Source organism: Cheilinus undulatus, linkage group 3 (genome assembly GCF_018320785.1).
Source record: "Cheilinus undulatus linkage group 3, ASM1832078v1, whole genome shotgun sequence".
NCBI lineage: Eukaryota > Metazoa > Chordata > Actinopteri > Labriformes > Labridae > Cheilinus > Cheilinus undulatus.
In genome coordinates, this window is record NC_054867.1 from 5,378,280 (window position 1) to 5,393,635 (window position 15,356).

The following is a 15,356-nucleotide window of genomic DNA, read 5'->3' on the forward strand; positions in this document are numbered from 1 at the left end:
ATGTGAACTTATCCTTGATGATTTAAGATATCCTTGTTAAGTCACAAAATCTGAAAAGGAGTAAAAATATTTAGGTAAGAAGTCAGGAATGTGGGAAAAGAAATTAATTTGTGTTTTAATTTCAAACTTAGGATTTAGACTTGACTAACCCTTTATTTCATACTTTGAGGATTTCAACTCATAATTTTGACTTCTCATATAATATTTTGAGCTTTAAGATTCATCATTCTATTTTTAATTCACATTTTGACCTTTTTCACTAGTTATTTTTTATTTTGTCTCATATTTTCAGTTACAAACTTTGACTTCATAATTCCATAGTTTGACCTTTTAGACTCCCAATTTAAACTTCTGAATCCTAGTTTGACTTTTAATTTCATGATTACAATTTTTTTTTTTTTTGACCTTTTAAAGTCATGATTTTACATTTCTAATATATTTGCCATTAATAAAAAACCTTTTTTTTTTTTCAATTTTCATTTCATGTTTTGACCTTTTTGAACTAAAAAAATTACTCAGATTGTGAGTCTTTAAACTTATATTTTTAACTTTTTAAATGTCAAAATCATTTATCATCACTACTAAGTTTTTTATATTTATATTTTATAACCGGTGAAATGAGGTTGACAGTATATGGTTAAAAAGGTGACCCTATTAGGCCCTTAGGTTAGTCCTGAATCCAGAATCCGGCCTCTGCTGTGATTGAGTTCGACACACTTGCTTTAAAATCTTCTCGCTTATCATTTCAACAACCAAGTCAATATGGCACAGTCAATTATTTATGAAAATGTGTATGTGAAGATTCATGGAGCAAGATTCTAAAGAGAAACTGCAATTTTCCTAATATCTTTTTTCTTTTTCATATGAAAGACCCTCAGCCTTACTTTAATTTCCTATGAAACATTTTTTTCTATTTTTTTTTTTTATCACAAGAGAATACAACAATGTCAAGAATCTTAAAGCCCTTTTCAAACTATGAAAACAGACAAAAACTTGCTTTTTTTTTTTACAAACCCTGGATCTGTTAGTGCATATAAATAACAGATGTAAATTGTCAAAAATTTGAGTACAGATCTCTGTATTGAGGTGATGTGTATTATGATATGCACTCAACTCTTACCAGGAACACCTAAAGCACCAGCTGTATCACTGTAGTAAAACTCATGCAGTGATGGGAGTACAGTTTGCACTATTTAAACTCACGGTTCACCCAGTTGTACTGAATTAATACAGTAACATTTCTATCAGCATCAGCTGTTTGTGCTAATTGTGCTTGAATGCAAGCCTGACACTCATCCCTGCTGAAAATTAGCATTTTAATACTGCCATAGTAAGCATAATAAGCATCAACTTCAGCATTTACTGATGAGCACAATGTTCTGCAACTGTCAAACTCACTCATTAATATCAAGGAAACAGAACTTTGAAACTGGACCAATAAAAGCAGGCATTTTTATTATTTTATACATTTTAATGGAAATATTTACCGACAACTGTTAAATAAGTCTTCTTCTTGCTACAGAGGTGTGAAGGATCACTGTACAGTAAGCTTTTCACAGTATTTCTTACAGTATTTACATCCTCCATCTCTGCCGGTCGCACACATCGACACGGCATCCCCTTTAGCAGTGGATGAGTACATTTACAAAGCGCTCAAGCATTTACAAAAAGTAAATAGCATACAAAGAAAACAAAAATCAGTAACCTGTACAGTGTTTCTTACATTAAAGTTAGTACATTTGCACACAAAAATAGTTAATCTCAAATAAACTGCAATGCAAACTCTGGAGCTAACCATTTTGGTATGATTAGAACATTTGTGGAATACACAAGTGAATGTAAGATTTGACCATTTAAATAAACCCTGTACAAAAAAAAGACTTTAAAGTGAATTTGAGGAGAGTGAAATGTTACAACACCACCAGCATGGAACAAATTCAGGCATCTGGGATACTAGAGGTCAAAACAGATTTGTGAATATTGTTTTTTAAACTGGGAACTTTCACAGTAACAGCTGATCGCTTACAACTTTGTTTGGCTGATTTTCACCTTAACTAATGCATAAAGAATAATAATAATAATAATAATAATAATAAACATTTTTGTGTTTTTTATTTGTCTACTTCTGATGTTTTATTTTATAACTCTAGATCTATGCCTTCACAGACAAACTGGCTGAACTAAATTGTCAGTGCAGTCAACAGTGCAAAAAAAATAAGCTACTTTTTACAAACTTTTGGCTAAGTAAAATAAATAGAACTAAGATTTGCAGGAAGACGGATCTGTCATTGGCCTCACTCTAAACCTTATGATCACTTGCCAGCAGATATTTTCAGGGCCTGCAAGTAACTTTGTACTTCTGAAGTCAAGCCAAATGTTGAACCAAAGCATCAAAATAAAATGCTACCTCTTTTTCTGAAGTTAAAGAAAAAAACTTAATTTTAAGTACTTTGAGAACAATTGTTTAGTGATGAGCAGACTGACTTGGACTGTTCAGAAGAAGTGGAGATGGCCTTTTCATTCTTTTTTTCCAATGTCTCTCCATGTATTCTGTCTATTCACCAGCAGATGGCAACACTACTTGTTGCCAAAAAGAGAAAATAGAGGTGTAATTGACTTTCTTAAATGTCTTTTTTTTCTATTTCTTATGTTTGACAAAAAATCCAGATCAAATCTTCTATACAGCTGGTATATAAATTCCTAGCAGGGTGTTAATTAATTTTAAGTTAAATAGAAGAAGAACAGTATTATTATGGTGTTGTCTACCTGTGATGGACAGGTGGCTACTGTGGTGTCACGTCAACCAGGATCAGTGGCTTTTGAACATCAGTCCACAAACCATAGGAGGCAAAAAGAAGGCTACATCCACTTCTTCCATAAAGTTTATGGTAAGGTTTATAAAACTGCTGACACTAACTTATTTGATACCACATTTAAAAAACTAATTGCATTATAAAGATCAATAGAACTGTAAAATACTGAAACTTTAAAAACTACTTTTATTCCAAAAGACACAGAGGAGAAATTTTTCATTTTAAAAATTAAAGACAAATTTGCACTATGTCAAAACTTCACAAAAAAAAAGGTCTGCAGTTGTGCAGTTAAGACAATGTGCAGAAGCTTACCAGCAACTTTTGGTGATTAAAAACAAGAGATCCAGCAAGATTAGTTGCCTTGGACTTAGTATTTTTGTTGCAGTGGTATCAAAACAGCCATCAATATCATTTGATTTTAACTAGTATCAAACTGAGGTTTAAAATTCTGGTACCATGACAACCTTCAAAGGACAGGAAATGTACTTGCTGTTAAGTACGCATACCCATGTTAGCTGCCATGAGTTCCCTGCATCAGCTTGTACTGGCGAGACGGAGTGCAGACGGTTTAAAGACAAGTATAAACGGAGTGTAGATGGTGCGCTCTGTCCACCAGTCATGGGTCTAAAGCTGGGCATGCACTGCGATTTCAAGCCAACTCTACAACGGTCGTGGTAGAATTTCATATGGTCTGACTAGATCGCTTATGTCCAGGACCATCACGCATGATTTATGTGCTCACACTGCAGGCTGATGGTCGTGAGGACCTGAGTGAAGACGGACTGTGATAAAGTCTCACATATTGAGGTTTAAGTTGTTAGCAGTCATATCGCCCTTTCTCTTAATCTCGATCACTCTAACACAAACAGCACTGTCATCTGTGTTAGCTGCTCGTTTATTGCCTTTATTATTGGGGGAGCATTAGAAAGGCATTCCTGGACACCAGTTTAGCTCAGGTGAAAAAGCTATAGTCCTCGACGCACTGGTTGCAGGATTGATTCTCACTCTCTGCGCTGTCCAGTGCATGCCTTCCCCCACGCTCTCATCCATGTCTTATTCTAATAAAGGCAAAAAAGCAAAAATAATGACCCTCAAAATAACTTTAAAAAAGAAAAAAGGAGACAGGTATTTCTGCTGTTTTTATGATGATTAAAGATGTTGTCTAACAGTGTGGACATTGCTCTCGCTGTGAGAGTGGTTGCCGTTTTACAACCAAAATATCCATCTATCCATTTTCTATACCCCTTATCCCGTTGGGAGTCACATGGGGCTGGAGCTTATCCCAGCTGTCATTGGGTGAGAGGCGAGGTACACCCTGCACTGGTCACCAGTCAATCACAGGGCTGGCATATAGGGACAGACAATCAGGCACGCTCACACTCACACCTACGGCCAATTTATTACCAAACAAGCATGTCTTTGGTGGTGGGAGGTAGCCAGAGTACCTGGAGAGAACCCACGCATGCATGCAAACTCTGCACAGAAAGGCACTGACTGGAAGCGGACCTTCTTGCTGTGAAGCAACAGTGCTAACCCGTGTACCACCCTGCAGCCCACAAAATATCAAACATGCCAGTAATCCATCTGACCAGTCAGGGGCAGCTGGAGAGGCTGTGGACAGGTTGTGGTCAGCTGTCATATCCTCCTGTACACTGTATGACACACGATCAGACTGAACATTGGCCTGACTTCCAAGAGAGTTGTGGTACTCAAAATTTGTGTCTTAATTTGGATAGTTTGCACATTGTATGCCCAGCTTTAGCAATCGTGATGTAAGTTTTAATGAACATTTCTATTAAAGTAAATCAATAGTAACTTACTCAAGTGTCGCCATATTTGTTGTTTTCATATCAGGGAGCTGTATACAGCCCGAGGTCTCAAGCGGTACCCTCCAGGAACATGCATTGCACATAGTCAAATATTTACAATTCTGCTAACGATGCAGCCTGATGTATAAGCAAACGAAATGGCTAAATGGTGAAGTTAAAAGTTCACTAAAAGAACCTTCAGTAAAATCGTACCATCACATTTACAACTTTAAAAAGCTCTTCACGCTTCACATGTTAGGAAAACTTTTTAACCAACTTAAATTTTTGTGGTGATCTCTAATTGGCTTTGTCGCTACCAATTGGCACCACTGTTGAGTACTGTTATAAACCCAAAAAGGTGCATTAAAAGGTAAATAACTGGCCATAAAGCACGGCTTTCATGACTTAAAAGTTTCAGTGCTTTAAAGATCACAGATTCAAAGCTTCAGCTTTGATTTTCAACGGCAATTTGACCTCTGATCACGTCTTTGTATGAAAATCTGTAATACAAGGGTTTTTGTTAAAAGTGTTGAGGCTTCTCAAATAACTGCATTTATTTCTATAATACCAATATTCTTTTATGCCGATGTTTCTGTTGCTAAATAAAGTTACTGATGGCTGCTAAAATAATGAGTGTAATAGCAGTATCTGCTAGTGCATTAAAATATACCAAAGAGAAACAAAATAATATGCTATTTTCTTCCTAAGTTCCCTATAATGTCTAGGGTATAATTAGGGTTGTGCGTTCAAGCTTAAGAATTTGGTCTTTTCTATAAATCTAACAGCACATTACTGCACTGAGTCCTAAAAATATGACTCCTCTGATTACCAATTGCACATTTTTTGTGGATAATTTGACATTAAAAAAGCTTTTTACTCCCAAGTATGTGCCTTCATATAAGTACTCTTTCACTAAGTGACTGTAAACCCTCAAAAAGCCCTAAAGAGCTTTAATTCACATTAACAAGGTTCTGATCATCACTTAATAGGATAACCTCTTCTGACACTTTCTAATATGGATTTTCCTCATCTGACAGCACTTGTGTTATTTCCCAGGTTAAGTGTCCAGACTGGAAAGCATTTACATCAATTGGTCTGTCTGTTTTGGTGTTCTGAGAGGTGGCAGCTCACTTTGTAAATTATTCAGCCTGTAAGACACATGAGACAAGCAGTGTAGGACAAAGGTCAGGGCTCAGCGTCTCCCCCTGCTGATCCCAGAATGGATTCCTACAGTGTGTGGGTAAGGGGGAAGACATGTCCTTATTCTAAAGCCTAGCATGACTAAATGGCTTTTAAAAGCTCTGATTAATGCATAAATGTGATCATGTAAATTATGTTATACAGTTCAGCGGAACAGAGAAAGAGGCCCTTGAGGTTTTTACAACAGGCTGGTTATAGTTGAGGTGTTTGCAGTTTTCAGAAAGTCAAACATGACATGGTAATAGAAATCAGTTTAAGATAATATGACTTGGATGTTCATAAACGGGGACTCCACTGATTTACACTCAAGTTTCTTGGCAATAGACCATATTACTTAACATGTAAAACATTATGCACTGATGTATAATGACTTCTGAGACTATGGAGGGGCTTTGTTGTGTTGGAAAAAGTTACCCAAGAATGGCAGAAACACCAGAATGATAAATAAGATTAAAAAAACATGTACTGGTAATATTGGTGATTGCTCTGTGATTTTTCAGTGATAGTTGTGAAAATGTGTTATTTTTTAGCCTATAGCTTGTCCAATTGGAGGATTTGTTTTTTTAATTTGTCATGACTACGTTCAAAATGTATCTTTTTTTTGTTAGTTTTGGAATTTTTACATTTTTGGTCATGTAGAATGAATATTTTACACAACTTGAAACTGTAGTTCAGTATCACTTCATATGTCAAATATGAAAATCAGTTCAGTCCTGAGATCACTGAGGTTATTTCATCCTCAACATCATTACATAAAATGCTGCATTACAAATTCCACTTCTGAGAAAAAAAACACTAATCAGGCATTGTTAACAATACAACTCAATCTGCAGAGGAATTGTAAAATTTAGATTTACATGCCTTTGGGGAGACTGCTGCTCTGAAGCATATCTACACAGATTTTCAAAGTAAACCAATTCAAATTTTAAATCATGGTGCTCAACCGCAAAAATAAAATTGTATCACTTATTTAGCACTGCCTACCTATCAAGTTATGCAACAGTGCTATGTGATTAATCAAGATTTCAATTACTAAATTAGCTCCCATGAGCATAAAAGAATCACCAAATTCAAAGAATTACTTTGCTCCGTGCTGTGTTGTACTTGTTTTTTGCCTGTAGATTTTGAGCAGGGTGCTCAACCCTCCCACCAACACAGCTCTCACTTTAATCTAAGTTAAGAGCAGAGTGAGTCATGTCTTGTACTGCAAATAGTCTGAAAACACCAGACAGAGTCATACATATCATAAATCTGATGTAGATATAAGTCAAATAATCTTGATGATAATTTTTGCTATAAAAGAGCGGCTCTATTCTGAAGCTACTAAAGACTTAATGCGACCTTAAATGTAGAGTAGAACACACCAACAACTGAGGTGTAAAGTTAGTGGATTCCCCTTTAAAGGTCTGCAGCATTTTGTTTTAAATTTAGTGAAAACTCTGTGTGTCAGTCTTTCACTGCGTATGTGTAGTGTTAAATGGAAACAGAAAGCCTTGATTTGACCCCCAACAAAACTTTGACTGTGTGATATTATGTAACAAAATTTACTTAAAGTGTGGGATGTAAGTAGAACTGATCAGAATGTGTGGCTGAGAGCTCCCACCTTTTAAACAGGTGCTGCAGCATTAGTTTGAACACATGACTGGAGATTTGAAACTGAAGAGGAGCCGAAGATCAAAGATGGCAACGTGAGGAGGGAACAAACAGATTAGGCCATAAAGAGGAGAGGGGTTGATGGTGCAGGAGGAGGGGTTGGTAGGGGGGCTGGTGGAGGTTGTAATTTTCCAAGGTCTGGGAAGTCTAAATGGAAAGTTTAACGGAGCGGTTCTTTGTAACCATAAAAGTCAAGAAAGTGGAAAAACGGGTTAAGGACAGAATGCACACAGAGCTCGGGCTGACACAGGTGCCCTCTTTTGACCCAAAACCATCTCCCCTTCTCCATCAGTATCACTGAAACTGGAACTATGAAGCAGTTTTACCTGAGATATTAATGATCCAGACGGTTCTTCAGATCAGATCAATAAATAAATGCATGTTCAGCTTCTCTCTACCATCCACTGCTACAACACAAAAGACTCACCATACAGTCAGTCCATGAAAAGCTACTTCATATACTGCTTCTTAAAATCGGTGTCTGATTGGTCTTTCAAGGGTAGAAGTCTACTAGCAGAATGATTTATCTTACAGGGATGTGCATTTTAAGACAGACTGGGGGGTAAAGCTGAATTTTTTAGCTTGTTGCTAACACATAATGGAAATTGCCATTAACATGCTAAAATATTTAGTATTACTTTTTGCTGATCTTACCTTTTTCTAAGCCCATCTTGTAAAAAGAATGGAAAATATAGTTCTAAATTGATACTATGTAATAGCTGAATGTAATTATTGACTTTTCATTGCCAGCCCTACAAAATTAATTTATTCATAGCATGAGCAGCAGTATGTTTGGATTAACTGACAAAGTCTGGAAACTCTTACGGCAACGACAGTAAAAAATCTTGATGACTACACAGTACATAGCTGATATCTGGGAGTGCAGAGCAGAAATATCACAGCTACAAGCAGTTAGCACCAAAGATAAGAAGAAAGTGAGGAAGAATGATACAAGTTCAAATGTAAATGTTAAAAGATCTTTAGACAGAAGGAGGAATGGTTTTGGTGAGCATACCAGTTGTAAAATCTCAGAACTATGTGAAGGCATCTACAGTAGGTTTCTCACTATGCTGAGCCCATTGCACTGAGGTATAGGTTCAGTAAGCAAATTAAAGGAAAAGCTATGTGTATCTGTATGTACCTTATTTTTCAACAGTCACATTTCTTGTTGCACTTTTGTTACTGATGTTGTGGGGCATTTGTGTATCAGTGTGACTGACAGTGAAGCTGGATTTTCAGTGTGTAATCTCCCCCCTAAAGTCAGACTACCAGGCTCAACCTGTTCACCTGGCTGAGGAGAGAGAGAGAGCAAGAAGTCAAGTTTCTAAGGATGAACTGACATTAAAATGAAAGTAAACACACAAACATACAGACTGACAGAACTCGTAACAGTGTCTTGAGCGAGAGTGTGACAGACCTGAAGCTAAGTTGGAGGAATGAAAGAGTAATTGCGCTTGTTGCAGGAAAAGGGGCCAGACAGACCGAGAACTGGTCAACAGCTGGCTGAAAGAGAGAGAGTGTTTCCACCCTTCAAGAAGTCCCAGCATGAAACCTGATGCATCCATCCTCGATAATCTCTGTACACTGCTGTCCTGTCTCCTCTCATTCTGGGATCTGTAGGGCCATCACTTCAGGTTTGGTCTTGAAGTACTGGTTAAACCGTAGAACAGCATACCTGCAAGACACAGGAGCAAAAACATGAGGAGTATATGTTACTTTAAAGGCTCATCAAGGGACGTTTGAATCAATAATCTCCAACATAAATATAATGACAAAATAAAACAAAGAATATGAAATATAAAATATGAACTATAAATCGCTTTCCTAGTTGGACAACTTCTTCAATTAATTCTTGATATAAAATATTAGTACTGTTTTACTGCACTAACTCCAGTTAGCACATATTCCAAGCTGCTTAAGGGCAAAAAACATACAATATTATCCTCTTCCCAATGGCTACAAGTAGTGTATCAGCTTTAAACCCATCGATAAAAAAGCCCCCTTCCTTCCTACATGGACATCAGTCATATTCATACGTGGAAACTAGGGGTTAGCAGTTAAAGAGAACGACACCCCCCCCACATACAAACATCTTCTCAATTCTAATTTTAGCTACCTAATTTTCTGCCTCATAAGGAGTAAACGTAAGAGAAAGGAAGTAACATTAAATTTGGTTCTGTCCAATTCCAAATATGAAGCGATGTCACATCTCATCTGTTGTTGTGTATTCTGAAATTCTTTTGTGTTCTGACCCTCATGGTCATCCTGGAAAAAGAGTCATGTTGACTTTGGGTTTTTGGTTTCACTCTTACGTAACGTTCGGTTTAACCCATGCTGACAGATTCTTTTCAGACACACAGAGTGGCCTTTCACTTGCGTAATATCCAACATGGGGGGGTCACCACACACAGCTCTACATCTTTATACCTTGACACTGCGACTTACCCGAGGAAGTCAAAGTCTATGGAGGAGTATTTGGCCTGTATGAGCGCCCAGAAACCCCAAAAGAAGTGAGAAGCCTTAAAGACACAAAGCAGATATCAGATGAAGTATTGTGAGACTTCTGTGTATGTAAATGATAGCGTGTTTGTTTGTGGGTATGTTATCATATTTCTCCTCACCAGAGCAAACTTGTTGACCTGTACGTAGAGTGTCTCCAGCTCTCTCTGGCTGACCTCCTCTGTTTTCTTGGTGAAGAGTTTGTATGCCTGTAGGTACACTTTGAGCCAGTCCATCTGCATCTCTCGGCTGGGGTAAAGCCCATAGTCCAACTCTGCCATTCCTGATCACACAAATGAACACAGTTAATAACTGAAACTGTATGGGCATACATTTACCTGTAAGAATAACTGTTGCTTAACAAACCTGCAAATTCATTAAAGTGGTTGCCGATGTCAAAGGCCTGGTAGTTGTAGCTGGAGTACTCATAGTCTATGAAGCGAACATGACCTAAGAGACAAAAAAATAACACAATATAGTTGTGTACCTGCTTGAAAGGAGCTGTTCTGTCCTTGTGATGGTGATAGTTTTGTGAGGTATAATAACTCCCCCTTTTTTTCTCATCTCCACATATTAAGTTTTCTTTTTTTACTATGAAAACTCCTGCCAGTTTCAAGCATGCGAATACTATTGCTGCCTGAAAAGAAAACCCAAACAGCTGATCAGATATGCTGAGGTGGAAGAGCATAGTAGCCAAAGCTCACATTACAAAAAGTGCCAAACACAGCGACTTTCTGGGTGACAAATAAAATGAATTAAAAATCCTTGTTACAGCGTACAATTGAGCCAACATTTTTTTTTTATTTGTTGGGCCCATTTTCACGTCAAACTAGCCAAATTATGCAGAGAAATTATTGCTTTGAATGGTGCTATATAGCCTAGCTTCTCAAAGTGGTTTCTTATTAAAGGGGAAACGCACACTGAAATCTCTGGAAGCTAATGGCACTACTATCACCAAGTACTTCATACATCCCAACTGCAAAAAGTCTGAAATATCTCTTTAAGGGTGTCTTCCTGCCAGATGATTTCCATTGCATTAAGCAAATGCCATCATATGTAGTTTTGTGCAGCTGTGGGGCTCTTTTACTACCACCTTTATCACAGTTGTGAAAAAGGAACCCTAACCCGTCAATCTGCACTATCCACCAAATCTGATCACACGTTGTCTTTAGCTGAGGAGTCTTCTTGATCAAATCAGTGCTCCACAATGTTTATCACTAGTGGTGTGAGTCTCTCCTTCTCAAAACAATTTGATTCAGAATTCGATTCACAGGCTATGATTTGAACCCCTAGACGATTCATTAAAATACAGAACAAACTGATTCAATCCAATCTAATGGTGGAATCCGAATAACTTTTTGCTTTATAAAACTAAGAAAAAGACGGTAAAAAGTAATTTCAAAATAGGCAAAGACAAAATCCCAGGTCTCTTGTGTGAACATTCTTTAGCTGTGTTAAGAAAATTCAGTCTTTATCAAATACACCTGCCCAGGTGTCTCACTTTGACAGTTAGTTGGAGGGAAAGTTTTGACTGATGCGTAAATCTTTGCCCATCTGTACTTGTAACTTCACTGTCTTTATTAATCCTGCCATCCATAAGAACTAAATATTACATTTGCCCAAGAAGCACAAACTAAAGCTAACCTAACAATTAAAGGAGATTTGAATGATCACAGTAACAGAGCTGTGTGTGTCTGCATGTCCTGGAGAATGAGTTAAAATAATATTGTAAACAGTAAAACAAAAACATCTTTCTAATTATTATATTTTCTTATTTCATATATCCTCTTAATGTGAATATTTTTCTACATGTTGCTCAGACATCTTTATCTCTACTCTCTCTGTCTCACTGTTCTTGATTTGGCTGTAAGCTCTGTGATAACTGTAGACTTCTCAGAGTTTTAACAAAGAACTGTTTTTATTTTTGTGTCTTTTTGAGCTCTTTACTGGTGTTAGCATCACACCTAATCTTTAGCACTGACATCTCAACAGTTGCCTTTCCGTCATATTAAGTCTACAGGACATGACTTTTGAGGGAAAGAGTAACTTTACACTCTTGTATAGGTAAAATTTCAACTAAAATCGCACAAGATTAAAGACGTTGAGCCAGAGCATGGCAGAAAAAGCCTGGATAACAAGCAGCAGAGCCACAGCAAACTGATCACTAACATTAAAACTTTGGTTGATCAATTCAGATCGGTTTATGTCTAGGCTGTATAGGATGGAGCCAATGTTTTAGATATAAAATAAGGTGTTAAAAGTCTGACTTATGCATCAGATGTTTTGGTACATAATATCTTACACAATAAAGCTGAAATAATTTGCGCTAATTTTTAGCAGACATGCTTACAAAGCTTACCTACATTGTGAGAAGGTTACTACTTCAGGAAGAAACTGTTAACTGTTTTGGCCATACCATTGATAAAAATACTGTAATATTGCCCACTGTAACCACTCTTCTGAGTCCCTATTTGATAATTATCTGTAATACTTTATGAGTCAATCAGTTTGCAGTGATTAGCCCCTGGATGGTAACAATGGCTGACTGATACTTAAGGCTGTGGCAAAAGAAAGAGTGATGCACTGTTATTGCCCTGGGTACCTACCCTCTTTGCTGTTGTGGATTATGTTTTTGCACAGCAGGTCATTGTGGCAGAGCACCACAGGGGAGCACAGTTTGGAGAGGTGCTCCTTCATCCACACCATCTCCTGCTCCAGCACAGCTTTGCTGGGACACTCCTGCTGGATTCTGATGCAACAAGAGTAAGAAGGAGAAGAATCAGCAATGTCAGAAACATTGTTATTTTGTGCAGACTGGTTTGAAAACTACGCTGAGTGTCTGCAAACTGGATATATAAGCACAGTAGAGGAGAGAGACAGACATATGGTAGCATGATCTGTTCTTCAAATATTGACAGTGGTGTGTAAACAAAAAATAGGACACACAAATCCATTTGTAATGGTAAACAACAAAATATCTTAGAACCTGTTCTCCAAATGTTACTTGTAGAGGGTAAAAAAGTGTGACAGAAGTAGAGCAGATAGAAGGAGGTTGTGCAGTGTTAGAAGAATACAGACCTATACATTAAGTTGTGCAAAAATTGATACAGCAAAGTACTGTTACATCCATTTTTACAACACACTGCACTGCAAGACTAAGAAAGAGGTAACAGTGACATCTTACAGAAATATCATCCATAACCTCATGATTTAAATAATTTAAACACCATTAGGCAGGGACCTGAAGGAAGACCTGTACAAGTTTGTAAGATTATTTCAATCATGAAATAACTGCCCTGGAAACAATTTCAGAATAAAAGCATTGTTTGAAAGCTATAGTTGCTTTATCATTGAGAGATCTGATTGCAGTTTTACTTTGAAATGTATTTTTTAAAGTGGACCATACCAGGCATTTTTAAGAGGGACGCACTGAACAGCAGGATGTGTGCTGTGAATGTGCCTCTGCAAACGCCGGACACTATTTGAACAGCTGTTAAAGTAGCCACAAAATGATAACTTTATGAAGCATTACATTAACTTCCATTGAAGAAAAATTACAAGAGAAATCTGTTTTGCTTTTAAATGAAATTTAAAAGAATAAAAGATTGAAAACTGGAAACCAACAAAAATCACTGTCAGGTCAGACCAGCTAAGAATATTCTAAACATGATTCGCCCATTATCAACAGATAGCAAGAACACTGATGTCTCAGCAAGTGTCTCTAACAGCAAACTAACACATTTCTCTGTAATATGCTGTTTAATTTGTGCTGGGACAAATGGACTCATTAGGAAGAAAATTGCATGCTACTTTTCTCATTCCAGATGTTTCTTCTTATAAAAGTATGCAAACTTCCATCTATCCATCCATTTCTTCCGCTTATCCAAGATCGGGTCGCGGGGGCAGCAGCCTAAGCAGGGAAGCCCAGACTTCCCTCTCTCCAGCCACTTCGTCCAGCTCTTCCCAGGGTATCCCAAGGCGTTCCCAGGCCAGCCGAGCGACATAGTCTCTCCAGCGTGTCCTGGGTCTTCCCTGGGGCCTCCTCCCAGTGGGACTTGCCCGGAACACCTCATCAGGGAGGCGTCCAGGAGGCATCTGGACCAGATGCCCAAGCCACCTCATCTGGCTCCTTTCAACGCGGAGGAGCAGCGGCTCTACTCCAAGTCTCTCCCGGATGGCCGAGCTTCTCACCCTATCTCTAAGGGAGAGCCCAGACACCCTGCAGAGGAAACTCATTTCAGCTGCCTGTATCCGCGATAGGCATCGATCCACCTGTCGATCTCCCGTTCCATTCTTCCCTCACTACTAGTTTGGCAGTATACAAACTTACTGGGCAATTTGTGTTTTCTGCAGGTTAGATAAGGAAAATGCTTGAAAGTTGAAAGAACACTGTTATCTTAAATTTGAAAGGACTGTAGCCTAAATCTTGTTCAGAAATTTAAGCATAACATAGTCAGCCTAAGTAGAGCTGAATGATTTGGGAAAATAATCTAATTGTGATTTTTTTTTCTTCCCTCAGTATTGCGATTGTGATTTTATTAGCGATAATTCCTTAAGTTCCTCAACTTGTGTATTTTCCAACAAATACAAGCAACAAATCATTCTATATTATAACCAACAAAATAATAGATAAAACAAGAGCTGAACAGTTTTGAAGAAGATTCTAATCGTGATGATTTTGACTCGTATTGCAAGTTGGATATGAATAGTTAATAAGAAGGACAAAACCAAGGAAAGTAGGATTGTTTGTAGACTTTTCATAAAAATGGCACTGGAATGATTGCATATTTTGTAATGTATGACAAATTTGCTGCAGAAAAAACTTACAACACAAATTACACAAATATCAGGCTAAAGAAATATTGCACCTTCTATGATTTGACAATTGCAGCAGGTCATACTGCGATTTAATCTAATTTTCGATTACTGCCCAGCATTAAGTCTGTGCATGTTAAATAAGGTTTCCCAACAATAACATTGAGGCTATTAAAAAATCTCTGGCGGCTAGTAACTTTAGAATATAAGTAAGTAAGTTACATGCATACACATACTCTATGTATATCTACAAATTAATTAATTTTAGTCAATACTGATACCAATATTAAATATTATTCAGACCTAAAACTCCAAACACTACAAAGTTTAAGGATGGGAAAAGACCAAGCTTTGACCCTTAAAAGAAAATTTAAAGTTTAATGACTGATGATGAAAAAAGAAAAGACTTTAGGAGATATAGGGCTGTTAGTCCAGTATAAACCTCAATAAACGTATTCAGCCGATATTTACAGTCAATATATATTGGATGTAAATCGGTTGACATAAACGATTTACTTTTAAGCAAATATCTGTCGATACTGATACCATGCCCATAATATCATGCATC

The 15,356-nt window shown here is 37.3% G+C and overlaps 1 protein-coding gene across 1 annotated transcript in view; it reads right to left on the reverse strand.

Annotated features, from left to right (window-relative positions):
- Positions 1 to 4,242: 4,242 nt before the first annotated feature.
- Positions 4,243 to 15,356, reverse strand: part of etnk2 (ethanolamine kinase 2) — a 30,612-nt gene continuing 19,498 nt past the window's right edge. The window contains exons 5-9 of the mRNA XM_041783481.1: positions 12,580 to 12,722; positions 10,340 to 10,423; positions 10,096 to 10,256; positions 9,920 to 9,993; positions 4,243 to 9,149 (exon numbers count right to left, since the gene is read on the reverse strand). Of these exons, the coding sequence (XP_041639415.1) occupies positions 9,077 to 9,149; positions 9,920 to 9,993; positions 10,096 to 10,256; positions 10,340 to 10,423; positions 12,580 to 12,722 (535 nt within the window). The 3' untranslated portion in view covers positions 4,243 to 9,076. The remainder of the gene's footprint in view (positions 9,150 to 9,919; positions 9,994 to 10,095; positions 10,257 to 10,339; positions 10,424 to 12,579; positions 12,723 to 15,356) is intronic.